Source organism: Vidua macroura, chromosome 18, assembly GCF_024509145.1.
Source record: "Vidua macroura isolate BioBank_ID:100142 chromosome 18, ASM2450914v1, whole genome shotgun sequence".
Taxonomy (NCBI): Eukaryota; Metazoa; Chordata; class Aves; order Passeriformes; family Viduidae; genus Vidua; species Vidua macroura.
Window position 1 is genome coordinate 5,487,677 of NC_071588.1, and position 15,637 is coordinate 5,503,313.

The 15,637-nt window shown below is 44.9% G+C and overlaps 1 protein-coding gene across 4 annotated transcripts in view; it reads right to left on the reverse strand.

The window, feature by feature from the left end:
- TTC28 (tetratricopeptide repeat domain 28) overlaps nt 1-15,637 on the reverse strand; it is a 109,440-nt gene that overhangs the window by 69,675 nt on the left and 24,128 nt on the right. The window contains exon 1 of one of the 4 annotated variants that reach the window (XM_053994197.1): nt 8,866-8,986. The exons of the other annotated variants lie outside the window; for them this stretch is intronic. Coding sequence (XP_053850172.1) covers nt 8,866-8,892 — 27 coding nt within the window. The 5' untranslated portion in view covers nt 8,893-8,986. Of the gene's footprint in view, nt 1-8,865; nt 8,987-15,637 lie in introns of those variants that run through there. 4 annotated transcript variants of the gene reach the window in all.

The following is a 15,637-nucleotide window of genomic DNA, read 5'->3' on the forward strand; positions in this document are numbered from 1 at the left end:
CATTTCTATGGAAAATGGGATGGTGCCAAGTCATAGGAGTCTCTGCAAAGGCCTAATTAACATGAATAACACAGCTGGATATTTTATGTATCACCTAAGTCCCTCCTTCCTGCCACTTAAGAGCAAAAATAGTTGAATGTTTTATGGAGGTTAATTCATGCTTGCTTAGGTGTGATTCCACTTTAAGAGAGGGCACAATAGACTCTTGCAGTCATCCATATAGGAGACACATGGACAGCCTGTCTAAATGGAAGTCACAACATAGCAGGTTTGGCAGAGAAATGTGAATAGTTGCCAGAGTATCAAAAGAATTGCCTTTCCTTCCATTCCAGACTTGGGTTTCAGAGTAGATGAGCTGATATCATCACCTGTCAGGTTACAAGACAATCGGAAAAGGAAAGACTAATGGCAAAGTACAAAGAAAAAGACAAAGAAATCTAAAAGAAACACAGCATGGTTTACCAGGAGGTCAGAGAGTTGGTTTTATCCCTCTGATGGCTGTTTAGTTCAGAATACATTCTGGCATGCTTCCTTACAAATACACAACATCTCAATTAATTGGAGGTGGCAGCAGCTCCCAGACCTGCACAATCCCTTTGAACCCTGCACCAGAGCACTGACCAAGAGAAGCATCTTGGCTCCCAAAGCCTCTGCAGTGTGTTACCCTGGGCTGCATGTCCACCACTGCACCACTGAGCCCAGGCTGCAGAACCTGCCCAGCTCGTGAGGTGTCAGCTCCAGCTCAGCTCCAACCACCACTGCAATACCCAAGGGCTCCATGGCAGGCCAAACAGCAGCTTGTGTCCAGGAAAGATTCAATCACTCGTACAGTAACCACAAAAAGTGCTTCTACAAACTGTTTTCCGTTAAAAGGACAGAAATTATTTGCAACTGAAGCCACTATGCTTCATTCTGATTCAGAGTTTCAGACTAGCCTATCCCACAAACATTCCCACCTCAGCTGTGCAATTTTGTTTCAATGTAGGCAAGAAACTATACAAGCCTAGATCTGGGTTATTCAAATAGCTGTAGGCACTAAATTGCTAGTGCTGCCCTGAAAAGCATGTAATCATAGTTTGCAAAAAGTTGTCACACTTATGTTCATCTCACAACCTCATTTACTCCATTAAATGTAGAAAGCTACTAAATAATAAAAACAAGAATAAAAGAAACAATAAGTAACTCTGACAGGAAGACCTGTATTTTCATATAATGGAAAAAAAAGCCAGTTTTTTTGAAAACAACTTATTACTCTCTATTAAAAAAAAAAAAAAAAAAAAATCAGAGTGCAGAGAGGTGCTGAGGAGCCAAGCCCCCTGCAGCCAAACACACTTTCCAGCTTTCCAAGGGTCACTCCCAAGCAGCACAGGCACTGATCCACACAGCATCAGTGCCTGCCCCAGGATGAGCAGGGCAGGAGCAGGGAGCAGCTCTGGCCAGGCAGCTGTGCTCTTGGGGAACAAACCCAAGCTATGCTGACAGCACAATCCATACAGCTTTAATAAATATCCCAGTAGGAATGTTACTGACACTTTTAACTGTGGCTAACCAAAGCGTAATGGTCTCAGAGATTGCTCCAATTAAACTGATGACACAGACAGGTATTTTATTATTTATAAAGCCCTGGGTTTTGCAGCATAGGAGAAAGCAATCTGAGAGCATTTCCCTATTCATTACTCCAAACCTTTTCAAACCAGCATCTCTGCAAAAAATCCCTCTAGGCTGAGCTTCTGCTGTTGCCCCACATTACGCCCAGTTATGAACCACTGTGTTTGCCTTACATAGGGAATCCTTTTCCATTCCTCCAGAGACAAGCTTTCCTTCCCAAGAACTCTGTGGCTGAACCAGTCCATCCAACCTGTATCAAGGAATTCTACAATTTCATTTTGTCTGTATTTTCTCAGATTTGTATGCTTAGCTGCTCCTGTCAACCTAATATTCCAAGTTCCAGTTGAATATACTTAGCAATACAAGCTGCTGCTTCTCTTACAAATTGACCCAGGAATCCCTATTACAAGGGTTGATTTACCAGAGCAGGGTATTTCTGCTTAAATAAAGTAACAGAGAGAAGAATGTTACAAATATACTAAAAAGCACTAATATCATTTGGCAGCTGAAGATTTCATTTTTTTTTTCCACAAAACATTGCGAAGTGACATTGAAACTAATCAGAAAGACTTCAAATCATGAAATTATTTTCCAATTTTCAATCCAAATACAGAACTCTGACAAACATTTACAAACACAGCAAGATTATGAGCTTTGCAGAGCAGTGCTTACAAATCCAACCCGACTCCAGGGTACAATGCAGATACAATGTACACATCATGCACCCTTGCTATAAGGGATAAGTTCTGACCTCAGCCAGCTATCACATCCTCTTCTTTCACCTTCACCTACATCTAACTTCATGCCCATTTTTAACCTCCTTTGTCAGCTCTTGAAGTAACAGACCCAGTTTAAGAAAAGTTTTGTGTACGTCATGGATTCTTCTTCTAAACCAAAGTAAGCTCTAGTAGAAATTCAAATGGATGAGCAGGACTGAAGGGATTATTTTAGGTATATCAGAAGGTTACAAGGCCAATATACAGGAATTAAGGAAGATTGCATTAATCATCTAAAAGGATTCAAATATTTCAAGTAGAGCAATTCAATTTCCTAACAGGAATAAATTCAAACAACTTCCCTTGCAGAAATTTCCATAATTACAAGTAATAATTATCTTCTACATTGAAATTCTGCAGTACAGCACTTACTGCAAAGGACATTCCCATCAAATGCTCTATTTAGGAAATAGAGGAGGAATATTTTCTTGGTGAATTGTATGTTGCCATCCCATTGATTAACCCATGGTTCTGCTCTGCCAAAATATGCATCTATCTTTGATAACGTTAACAAGAATTACCAAACCCTACTTAATGACCATATCATTAGGTTTTTATAAAAGCCTAAAATAAAGAGATTTTTTAGAAATGTATGCAGAAAGAAGAGGAATAGATCATATCCACAGATTACATCAAAGGAAGATCAGTTATAACACTGCATATTGGACATACAGTCCTTTTCTGCTGAGTGAATCAAAGGCTCCAAGACAGCATTTGGATACACATTCCTTTTCGGGCAATAAGGACAAGTATGGCAACAGCTGCTCCAGTATTTGCAAAAACTGTATAAACGCAAACAAAATACCAGAGGTTACGAGAAACTAATATTTGCATTTGTTGCTTTTGTGCATAAGGAAAATGTCTGTCAGCTGTTCTCCTTGTGCATAAGTAAAATGTCTGTCAGGGACATGTAATGTCAGTTATTCACCATTTTTCATAAACAAATATGTACAATCCCACATCTCTTGTGACCAGCTGTGGGAACAGAGTCCACTGGACTGCTGCTGCCCCTGTACATCTCTGTTACCCTATAATATCCCAATTCAGCCTTCCAGCAGTACAGCAAAACAGATCCTGCTCCAAGCCTGTGGAAAGGGGAGCACAGTGCTCACTGATCTTCTGCAGCACCTCAGCCATCAGTCATGGGCTGAGCTTGCTCACAGCACAGCATCTTCCTGGCATTGCAGAACAAGTTTTCAAAGCAAGTTTATCAGAGCTCACGACTGACCCAACAGATAAACAGTATTATCACAGAGTGTCTAGTGTGCTGAAAGACTTTAAATGGCCACAGACAAGGTGAAAGTCAATCATCCATACAGCAGGAGATCCTGAAGAACAAGAGATGGCAAAGGCAACAGCAATTTGATAGTGATGGATAAAATGATAATGTCTGGGGGGACTGTCCCCTCAAAAGTTGCTGGGTCTTTGCTGTACACAGTACAGAAAAAGAGCTTGCAACACCAAGCAGGTGTCGTGTATCTTACTATGCCCATAAGACTGGAAGTGAAGATATAGAAACTCTTATCAGATATAAAAAAACCTTAGATAATGCACTGTAGTTACAAAGTTCACATTTCATTACAGAAATTTGTGGGAAATGTGCTAAGACCTATCAGGATTTTGCAACTTTCCTACTAGAAATATTCAAATCGGCCCTATCCCCACCCAGTCAGCCTTCCCCTCGAGGAGGTGCCCTCATGCTCTCCCCTGCCTGCAAGAAGCTTTTTGATTTCATTGTTAAGAGGAAGGCAGGACAGTGGTCCATCACAGCAGAACAACGGATTACCAGCTCAGATCACTATGAATTCAGGCATAACATCATTCCAGAGCCAAGGACTGTATTGCCTTAAATGGAAAAGATCTGCAATATTTAACAGGTCAAGAACACTATCCATTTCTGTTTATTTAAGCATATAAGAGGGTAGATTTAGATTTTAAAAGTCTCTCAAAAAATATAAAATACGAAAGTTCATGAATACTCCTCTGATAATTGTCAGCTATGAAAGTGGGGAAAGAAGCAGGGGTGAGAAAGGAAAGGAAGAAAAAAGGGGAAAAATATTTTTTTAAAAAATCAGTTTACTTATTTTCACTTAATATGAACAGAATTCTGGAAAATTAGTTTGATTTTCCAGCTTAGAAAAATCATGGCATTTGCCACATCAGTAAATCCTCATGCAACCAATTCCAGTGCTGCCCGTCACCCGCCCAGAGAAGGACACCAAGGTCAGCTAAGCTCATGCTCCTTTGCAGGAATTATCAGCCTTGCAAGCATTCCCCAGTCCTTTTCCACAGCATAACCCATTTCACCCCGCAATACAGAGTGGAAAAATAACTTTTACACCAATAGCCCACCCAGGAGCCAGCCCATTCCATTCCCTATGGAAAAGGACTCTATAGCCTGTGACATTTTAGCTGCAATACAATACAGATTGCAATCACTGTAGATTCCCCACAGTGCTTGCTTGTAAGAGTCACATAGACATCATTACTGACAAGAACAAGGTCACAAAAAGGTATTTCATTGTTTCTAGTGAATAACAGAGGTTGTCCCAGGAACCGAAACACTCCCATTCAACCCCACTTCAGCTCCGAATGGCACAGCAAGAAAACAGCTCCTCTCCCATGGAGAACATGATGTGTGCCCAGATTCAGTAGCAGCAGGGACAGATGGAGCCAGGAATGGTGGCACAAAGTTACAGATTACAAGGAAAAAAAAAAAAAATCTGAGCTTTTGAATCCTACTAATATACAGTGACCAAGATGAAATGCACTATTCCAGTCTCCTGGAAATCCAAACAGAGGACTTGGACATACCATAATATACAGATTCAGATTTCAAAAAACAAACACAGATCTCCAGGAGAGTAACTTATGGCAGAGAGATAATGAGATTTGCATGAATTTACTGAGAGCATATTTTCTTCTGTACTCCAGGAAAACTGAAGTAGCTGTTTGTACACAGAGGCATTACACATGAATGAATCTTCTTACAGAAATGTTCTTGGTAAATATGCCTAATTTGTGGCAGTCAGGAACAAAGGGGTATCTCAGCCCCGTGTTGCTATTGATGATTCACCGAATCCTTCATGACATCCACACCCACCACAGTCCATTCAGGTTTTGTCCAACATTTAGTCACAGAATTGATTAGCAATTGACTTCTATGTGCAATTTTGTTTAGTATCTAAACCAGCTGTTGTTATCAGGCTCAAGCAGGCAAAATTTCCCACACTGCTCCTTCATAAAAACAAGGTACATTTCATAAACATGAAGCACCACTTCATACAACTTGCTGGCTTGAACAGTTCAGAAAAAAGTGCTCTCACCTGAACTCCAGTACCCCATTATGCACTCATAAGTATAATGGTATTTTTTTTATTATCCATAGATTCACTATTCTGCATTAGCAAACACAACCACACCACTATCCACACCATTCTTTTCTCTCCTTAGCCCAGAGGCTGCAGCAAATCCTAGCCAACAACAGGTCAGAGCAACCCAAGGCAAGTCCAGGGCAATGGGATCCAGCAAAAAATCACCATTTCACTGATGAGGGAGCCACTCGAGCCAGCATCCTGCCAGCAAACTGTACCCTGGAGCCAAAGGAAGCTTCAAAAAGAGGTTTTGATAAAGGAAAGATTTAGCTCCAGAACTACAAGAATTGTCAGCCTGCCCTCAGTGCCAGAGAAGATCATGGACCAGGTCATCAGAGAAGGGAACAGAGCTGGGGAGGGGTCTGGAGCAAATCTGATGAGGAGCAGCTGAAGCAGCTGGGGAGGCTCAGCCTGGAGAACAACAGGAAGCTCAGAGGGGATCTTCTCCCTCTCTACAACTCCCTTAAAGGAGGTTGTAGCCATCTGAGGGTTATTCTCCTGAGTAACGAGTGACAGGACAAGAGGAAACAGCCTCAGGTTATACCAGGGAAGGTTTAGGTTGGATATTATTAAAAATTTCTTCATGGAAAGAGTTGTCCAGCCCTGGCACAGGCTGCCCGGGGTAGCAGTGGAGTCATCAACCCTGGAAGTGTTCAAAACCACGTGGATGGGGCACTGGGGTACATGCTTTAGTGGTGAACATGGTGATGCAGGGTTGACAGTTGGACTTGGTGATCTTGTCCAAACATAAAAATTCCATGATTCTACGTAATTCTTAAAAACTGAGCTGCTGAACACACTGACATGACTGATTTTACACTTTTCAAAAAATATGATCAATGTAAGGAATCAGTCATGGCTGTAGCCAGATCCTGTATAATTACTGGCTCCTGAGATGCTGTCAGTGCAGTTGTGTTCACCCAAAGGCAGGGGATGTCTCATGCTGGAATTCCAGCCTGATTTCCCAAGGTAACAGACTCACACACTGCGCTGGCAGCTCCTGGGCCCAGTGCCTGTGTCCCAGGGCACTTGGCCAGCATGGACCTTGCTCTGAACTAGAAGAAAAGGATGCAGGGGGAACCTGGAAGGAAGTGGAGCCAGAGGCGAGTCACCAAGGTCCACAGGAAAAGAGTCTTTATTAGTTCTGATGCTTGTAGGAAAAAAATTAGTAAACAACGGTAATTTTTTAAACTTAAAAACACACAAGGTTTACAACAGGAGTATTTCAGTCACAAGCAAATTCAGTTTTTCACGTGCTGAAGGCAAGAGAACCGGTTACACATTCCAGGCGATAGCTGTATCTGTGAATCACCAGACAAAGGAGCATACTCCAGGGTTACACACAGGACTAATAAACTGCATGAGATTCTATACAGCACCATTTCACAGCTGTGAAAGCAGATATCTCTCAATGAGCAAAACACCTTAAACATTTAATAATAAAAACATGGGTAAAGCAAAAGAACACGAGTATAAATAAATAAATCAAGGGAGACTCCTGATTCAGTGAAGCAGCACATGCATTCAGCTCTCTTATTCGGGTATTCTAATAGGGACAAGACAGGCAAATGACTTCTCAGAAGTCACTTGAGGAAAGGACCAGCAGTGCCAGGGGCTCTGGTACCACTCAGTGCTGCCCTGTCTCATTTTCTGTGCTACTCAGACCTGGGGCAGCAGAACCTCCTGCATGGTCTGCACGAGCCCCTTTCCTGAGGCTACTCCGTGCAGCACATGACGGCAGCACTGCAGCGGCACCGGGCCAGCAGAAATCCCAGCCGTGCTCACGTGAGGCTGCTGGCAGCACGGACTAAAGAACCTCTGCTGAGATTCCCTGGGACTACAGCTGAACACACAACCTAGTCCAACATGAACATAGTTTGCATCACATCAGGAACAGGAATTATTGTTTTGCTCAGACGAGTAAGATGTCTGACAGTTCAGAGAAGTTCAGCTGTCTCGTGTACCCTCTACACAATCAAATTTGACTGCCCAAAATCAACTCGATTTGGACACAGACAATAATGCAGAGAAAAAAAATAACCATCTGACATGGTGATTTAAGCATAAGTGGGTGAGCCAATACTGCCGAGTGAATCCTGACACTCTGAACAGAATCTTCCAGAGCCGAGGAGTCCAGCCAACAGCCAAGAATAATATTTCAGTGGTTCAGTCAATACAGCTGTAACCATGGCCTGGAGGGGTTTCCACAGCCGTAACCACAGGAGTGACTGCACACTCACTTGAAAATAGTAAAAACAGACATTTAAAAATCTACAGCTTGTAGACTCTTAAAACCAGTTTGAAAGGAGGCACAGAGGGGCCTGAAAAATGCACCAACACTCCCACCAAGCCTGACTGTCATCTGTTTATCCTTCTTACAAGACAATGACTTGAAATAAGAACTCCTCTCCCTAGGTACACTTGCTTGAAAAAAACCTGAAAGAACAGCTTCAGACTAGCTGAAAAGAGATGAGGTACCCGTGTACAAAGCCTGACTGATCAGACGGAGCTGCAGTGGCACAAGGCACATTCCAACCAGGACAGTCTAACACCGTTTATTCGTGTCTCACACTCACAGCCAGAGACACTCTCATGCCTTTCACATATGATTCCTATTTCTTCCCTGATGTAAGACACAGTATCACACAACATGCTACAGAAGGAGCCCTGCTGGTTCAAGCAGTCTTTCCCAAACGAAAAAAAAAATAAAAAAAACCCAACCAAAACCCAAAACCAAACAAAAAACCAAAATGGATAAAAAAAAGAAAATAAAAAGTTTAATAGTCCACAGCTGCCAGGAGCAAAGGGTCACTGCCGCAGAGGGGCGGCACAGCCCACTCGGTTTGCTGGGTTTTCCCTTCAAAGGATATCCATAAAACGCACTGCCAAGCGCCATGGAAAAGCGTCCTGCGCCGCGTCCAACGCCGCGGCCCCGCGCGGACACCGCGCACCGCCCGGCGCGGGGCCCTGCGCGGGCACCGGGACCCGCGGCCCGAGCACCGCCCGCATCCCGCCCGGGCACGGAGCGGCCGCGGCACCTCCCGCGGCGGCCCCGCCGGGGCGAGGGGAGCGCGAGAGGGAGCGGGGCGGACCCTGCCGGCACTCACCTTCTTCCGGGGCTGCCATTTCATCATATTTGTAGAGCGGGGACGTGCAGCATCAAGGTGGCGCTGGGGCGACGGGCGCAGCGGGGCCGCAGCCCGCGGTCATGCTGCCCGGCCCCGCCACCAGGCCCGCGCCGCGTCCCGCGGGACAGCAGCCGGCCCGGCCGCGCGGGCCATGGGCGGGGGCTGTGCCCAGCCGGCGGCTCCGCCCGCACCGCTCACGCCCGGGGCCCGCGGGGCGCGGCCGCTCCCGGGCGCATCGCGGGCGGCGAGACCCGAACCAGGACACGGCCCCGGCCCGGCCCGCCCGGCGCGCGGCGGCTCAGGGGCGGCGCCGGCCCGGCCCCGCCCCCGCCGTGCGCCCGGCCCCGCCCCCGCCAAGCGCCCGGCCCCGCCCGCCCGCGGGGGGCACAGACGCACCGGGCCGGCAGGGGGCGCTGCGTGAGGGAGCGGCTCTTGCGCCTCCTGTCGGTGTCACCCGGCACCGGGACAGCCCGTGAGGCACCGGCACAGGGGGACAGCCCGTGAGGCACCGGCACACGGGAACAGCCCCTGTGTCCAAGCACGGGGACAGCCGCTGTGTCCGGGCACGGGGACAGCCCGTGAGGCACCGGCACACGGGGACAGCCCGTGAGGCACCGGCACACGGGGACAGCCCCTGTGTCCGGACACGGGGACAGCCCGTGAGGCACCGGCACACGGGGACAGCCCCTGTGTCCAAGCACGGGGACAGCCCGTGAGGCACCGGCACACGGGAACAGGCCGTGAGGCACCGGCACACGGGGACAGCCCCTGTGTCCAAGCACGGGGACAGCCCGTGAGGCACCGGCACACGGGGACAGCCCGTGAGGCACCCGCACACGGGGACAGCCGCTGTGTCCGAGCACACCGGTGTGCCCGGCACACGGGCGGTGCCGCAGCTGGAAGGGCCGTGCAGTTCCAGCTCTACCGTGCCGTTGAAGTCTTTTCCCGTCGAGCTTTCGCTGCCAGGGCTGGGGCTGCAGGCTGAAGGCAGAGCCGGGCACTGTGGCCATCTCCAAGGAGCCAGTAATTCTAACACCACAGAGCTTCAGCCTGAGCTCTGGGGCTGCTCTGAGACTGTTGTAATAAACGAACACAGGCTCAGGAGAGTTACAAATCCTTAGGGCATGAACACAACACAGTTTAACTCTGGGCTTACATTATTGAAATGGAGAGGTGTAGTTTTCGTTGCTGTGAGGAATGACCAACAATGTAGCATCTCGGAGGTAAACAATAAACTTAATGGCAAATGTAATATCAAAACACAGGTCAAAAAATATTCACTGCCAGGTCCCTTGGAAATACACCCGTTGCTTCTTTCCATTGCAGCTCCTCAGTCCCAAAGGACAGCGCACCTTGGGTCTCGGGGAGGCCAGAGCACTGACAGGGTATTTCAGTTCTAGCCTTGATGCTCAGATGCCACTGCCTCCCACAGTGACACAAAGCTCAGACACCAGTCCTAAAGCTGCCTTCAGCAGGTCCCATCTTGTCCCACTACCCTCAGACACGAGCTCCGTGTTCCGTGGTTCTGTTCCCACACCTTCCCCTGGATTACTGGCAGTGGATGTGGCAGCACAGAGATGCAAGTGAAAAATAAAGCTTTGAAATGCAGCAGGGACTGAAAAGAACAGGTGTGGCCTGGAACAGGAATTCCTGCTGGTTTTACTCCCCAGAGCTGGTGTCTCATGGAGCTCTGCCTTTCTATTACAGCAGCAACAGCAGAGCAGTGGGCCCTGAAACTCAGATTTCCATAAATTGAAAAACTGGTATTGACAGTTCTGAAGAGTTCTGTACATAGCAGTCATTGCCTGAGTCAAGAAAATAAGTGTTCAGCATCAGACAATGCCATTCTCCACGTGGCTGTCAGAACGAAGCTCCATCAAATTCACAGACAGATTACAAAATGTGGTGTTTTGACATAATCAACAGGAGGTTTTTCAAATTCTTCCCAAGTAAGGATAATTAAGCAGAAGCAATGCAGGAGCTGTTGTAAGAGACTAAAATGTTACAGTTAATGGCTTAAACATTGTTATGAAGGACTTTTTGCCCATTGTGGCAAAACTGTGTAAAGAAGCTGCGACCATCAAAGCCCACCCCTCCCTGGAGGCGACTCCTGACTGAAGCATTGGACTTGAGTGAGTTAAGCTTCCTAAGGGACCTTGTGATAAGATAAAGGTGACACTATTTCCAGTCATCTCAGGTCTAGCAACAAGGAAATACATAAACAAATATATTTTATTCCTTTTACTACTTTACAGTGAATAATAGTCATAATTTTGGCCAGTTGGCACAAAATCATCCAGCAAAAATGACAGCCTACACCAATACTTTCTATTTTTTTACTTTCCTTGATTTACTGGTGTTTTTAAAATTTGCATTGTAGATCTGACAGTCTAGTACATGGTCCTCTTTTCCTACAGTCAGTGAATACCAGAAGCAAGCTGTGCATTACTAGACGTATCTGATAGCTCTCAATCTTACAACTCAATGGATAAAAAAACCTTTTAAAGTGTCTTTTTCAAATTAATCTTTGGCAAGAACCTAGAACTATTTGATGTATTACCACATTTCTTGCATAATCCTTTATTTTCAGGAATTTCTAAGTTGATATCTTTGTTACACCTTGAAATTCCCTCTGCTCAACCCAAGTGAGCATCACCCAGAAGCAATCACTCACTGCAAGTAGGAAAAGGTCCCATTGGAGATGGCTTGTTGAGCAGTTTGCTAGTCAGGCTATCCAAGCAGAATGAGAATTCAGTTCATTGTGTAATTCTACTCAGGTAGCAGCTAAATTGGACGGTGTTCAGCAGGCCCATGAAGACTCAGAGTAACAACCTGCACTTCCCTGTGTTCTGCCTGGGCTGGCAGTGTGTGAGATGCCAGCACTTCAGTAACACCCACACAGCCAGAGCACTGCAGACCAAGCTCCTAACAGCTGAGTCCCTTGGCAAATTCATGAAGGATAATGAAATCAAGTCCTTTTATTTCTGAATTTATTAAAGCAGCTTTCAATTCATTACAGTGATTTTGTGTCTGTCACTTTCCCCCCTCCAGCCAGAGTGCTGAAGGCAGACACAGCACCTCACCATGGTTTACAGATGAGACTCTGCATGAGTGACTGAGCTACAGCAGCTGCTGAGCAAGTGTGGCCTGCAGAAGGGAAAAAGGAGTTCAGAAAATTATACTCTGGGAGAAGGGAACTCCCTTCAAGTGAATGAATTAGGCAATTCTTTTAATTACCAGACCAAGTCTTCTGACAAAACTCCATCTATTTCACACCCTTCAGGAAATAAAGGGTCAACACTCCATCATTATCCATGCCATCCTTTGGTGTTTCAAATGAAAGCCCTGCTCCATGCCTTGGAGAAGGGAAAATGGGGGGGATAATGGGAGGAAGAGAGGTGATAATCAGAGAGAGAGAACACAGAGCCCACAGTGCCCTGTTCCATCATCCTTCCCCTCACAGTGCAGGGAGAGCCTCTGCTGGCACCTCACTTGTGACTGTAATACATAAACATGATGTGCTGTGAAATATCTGTGTGATAGTCCTATGGCAAAATGTATTTCTGTACTTCAATGGATAGGAAACATATCCTAAATTTTAACTGCATCTTACCAAGGAAGGTGTTTGCCTTCAGAACTCTTGAGACTCTGCTGTTGGCTTAGGAGGCTTCAGTTCTACCCTTACATGATCCTGAGCAGAAAACCATGTTTGGGACCTGCTTCTAATTATGACTTGCCCCTCCTTTTTTCCATAGGAAGTACAATTACTGCTGCTATGGAGACAAGTGTAATTCAGGCAAGATGTGGGTCAAAGCAATACTTGGAAGGCAAAGATTCAGAAAAGCACCCTTTCTGCTATCTGTCCTCTCCTGGAGAAAGGTCTTCTCCCAGTCTTCCCTTGCCAACTTCCATCACCACCTGCTGCCTCAGGTAAGGAAGAGTCAAATAAATCACCTGTAACTAACACCTGAAACTTCTCACCAGGAGAGCTGCTCTTCCTCCCTTGCCTCCCATTCCCACACCTTACCCAGTGACTCCAGGCATTCACAGGATCTGCCAGCACTCACATCATCAGCGTCTCTGTGGGCATAACAGCCTCAGAGAAGCTCTTACTAGCCCAAAACGGGAGACTTACATTAATTTAGTGGAGAAGGCTATAAAAATTTAAATCGTTTTTAATGTATACTTACAATGTTATCAGGTTCCTGAACCAAAAACCTGCTTTTATTCCCCAAGATAGCCTCTGCCTGCTCCTCACAGTACCCTTAAACACATTCCTATGAATTCTTTCCAAAAAACCCAGTTGCAAGCTGTATTATCTTACATGCAGACAGTAGTGAGACTGAAAACAATCTCGCCCTTCCTGGTATGATGCTGCTTGGACAAAAGGCCTGAGATGATAATTTGCTGGAAGAGGCAAACGATTCAAAGAAAATGTTTGTGTTGAAATGAAGGAATTCTGTGTCTGAATATGAAATAACATCAAGCAGCATAGAGGATGGCTGCGGTACCTTTAAGGAACACTCTTGCACTGAGGAAACAGATCCATCAATACACTAGAGGAACCAACAAGCTCCCAAACCCCAGCAGGAAATTAAACGTGAAACCTTTCAATTATGGTTTAAAATCACATCCCCATTTAGACACTTCTCCTAAAGAGGTGGACTTCAGATACACCTGACAATGACATGAAACTGAAAGATAAAATAAATTAAAGTCAAACATGTTGCTTTAACAATTAGCTCTTCTGGAGCTCACAGGTGAGCAGGGAGGAGGTTAGAGTTTGGTGACATACTCTGCACATCAAATTTGTCCTGTTTTTCAGGATACAGAACATACCTTCTAAATTTAAAGAAATCATAGAAGCATATGCCAAGTTTTAATAAAAATTCTTTTTTAGCTTTGTCCGAAAGGGCTACACAATAAAGCTATTGTATTATAAAGGATCTGTTTTGTCTATTCTAAATTTCTCTTCCACACAGTGGAAATGTAAGCATGTTACCCAAGCTATCCTACTCCTGAGCCCTGAGACACTCAACAAAATATCCTGTAACTGTCAGAAACAGCCCTTAAAAATCTCTAAAGACTCTTCTCTTACTGGTTTAGAATGACAGGCAGTTCACCTGCTGAACTTTCTTGTAAAATGTGTACCAGGAATTTTGTTTGTGTCTCTTCACATTTTCAGTCAGGACTGTATGAATAAGAAATGTGACACAATTTATCCATATGCAGCACCGTATCTTCCCAAAGCACAGCATGCTGCATCTCACAGCTGCCCTTTTCACTGCTGCAGCAGTAAGAGAACAGAGGAAAGAAATAAACTGAACTCCTCTACAATGACAAAGTGTCCACAGACAGCCAACGAACCCTCAAAACCAGAATCAGATAAATCTTCTTCAAACAGACTGATGTTCAAAGAGCAATTCCTTCTGTCTGAAGAATACCTTGTCACTGCCCTGTCAGAGATAACCATTTCAAAAGTGGGGAAACAACCTTAAGGTGTTGTAAAACCCTACAGCACCACTGAAACCATTGGAGCAGAGACAATTTGGCTTCTCTAAGGAGTCACAGCTAAGATTCTTAGAATAGAATAGTTCCAGTTGGGAGGGACCTAAAACCATCATCCAGTGCAGTTTGCTGAGGAGAAGCATCTCCAATTCAGCACTGCAATGAAGATTTCTGACGCAGTTTTAGTTAGCTTCACTACTTCAAACAGTAAAATTAGGAGAGCTCACCAAAACAGGAACTTGAGACCCTGTCAGTGACCAAGACAACCCCAATTAGCTTTGTCCTACAACAGTGAAGCCAGCACACAAGACTTAGAACCTGACTTCAATGGCATTTTTCTGCATAAAGTTGTGAGAGCATTTAAGAATAACTAGGACAGCTGCTGGCTCTAGCCTAAAAATACAGAACACATCTGCTCAATTTACCTTCATGTGTTCAAGCATCCAGCACTGAAAAAGCATAAGGCTTTAAGAGGTGCTAAAATTTTTCTCTATGGAGAAACAGAAGGAGACAACCATGCAGCATTTTTCATTCATGCCTGACAGGAAAGGTGAGGGGTGAACTATTTGCAAGAACCAAAAATAAAACAATATTCAATCTGCACCTACATAGAAGTGTTTACTGATGGTAAGAGATTGGTTTAAAACACTTTTTTGAAGGTTATGTAAATGGAAGATAATTACTATATATTAGATTACTCCATAATCTATTTTTGCAATTAGCACCTTTTCTTACTGAGCTTTTATTACAAAAGGTGACCCCACAGCAGACCCAGAGGCACAAACCCAGTCTTGAAACCTGTGCTCACTTCACCTTTCTTTTTTTTTCCAGCACAGATTTTTCCATTTTAAAAAGTGAGATTATCTGCAGATACCTTAGAAACAGAGGTTTTTTTGCACAGGCAGAGGGCAACCAGGAAAAAATAACATGATCTGCTTCCCTAGAATGTCTCTGCTGATGTGTCTGGACCCCTTGGAACAAGGACTCTGGTGTCACCCACAGACCCCAAAACTCAAGCCCCACCATGCAGCACAGAAAACACCATTAGAACTGAAATGTAATTAAGTAATTATAGCTGGAAAAAAGACTGTGGTAAGTATTTTTAACCTGATACACAGTAGCTTTGACAGCAGGTTCTGAATGTGTCTCAGAAATAATCAAAAAAATAACAGGTGTGGGAAGGAATGACCTGAATAAAATAAACAAAAATAAGAAAGGGAAGAATTAAGGAAAAACTTTTCAA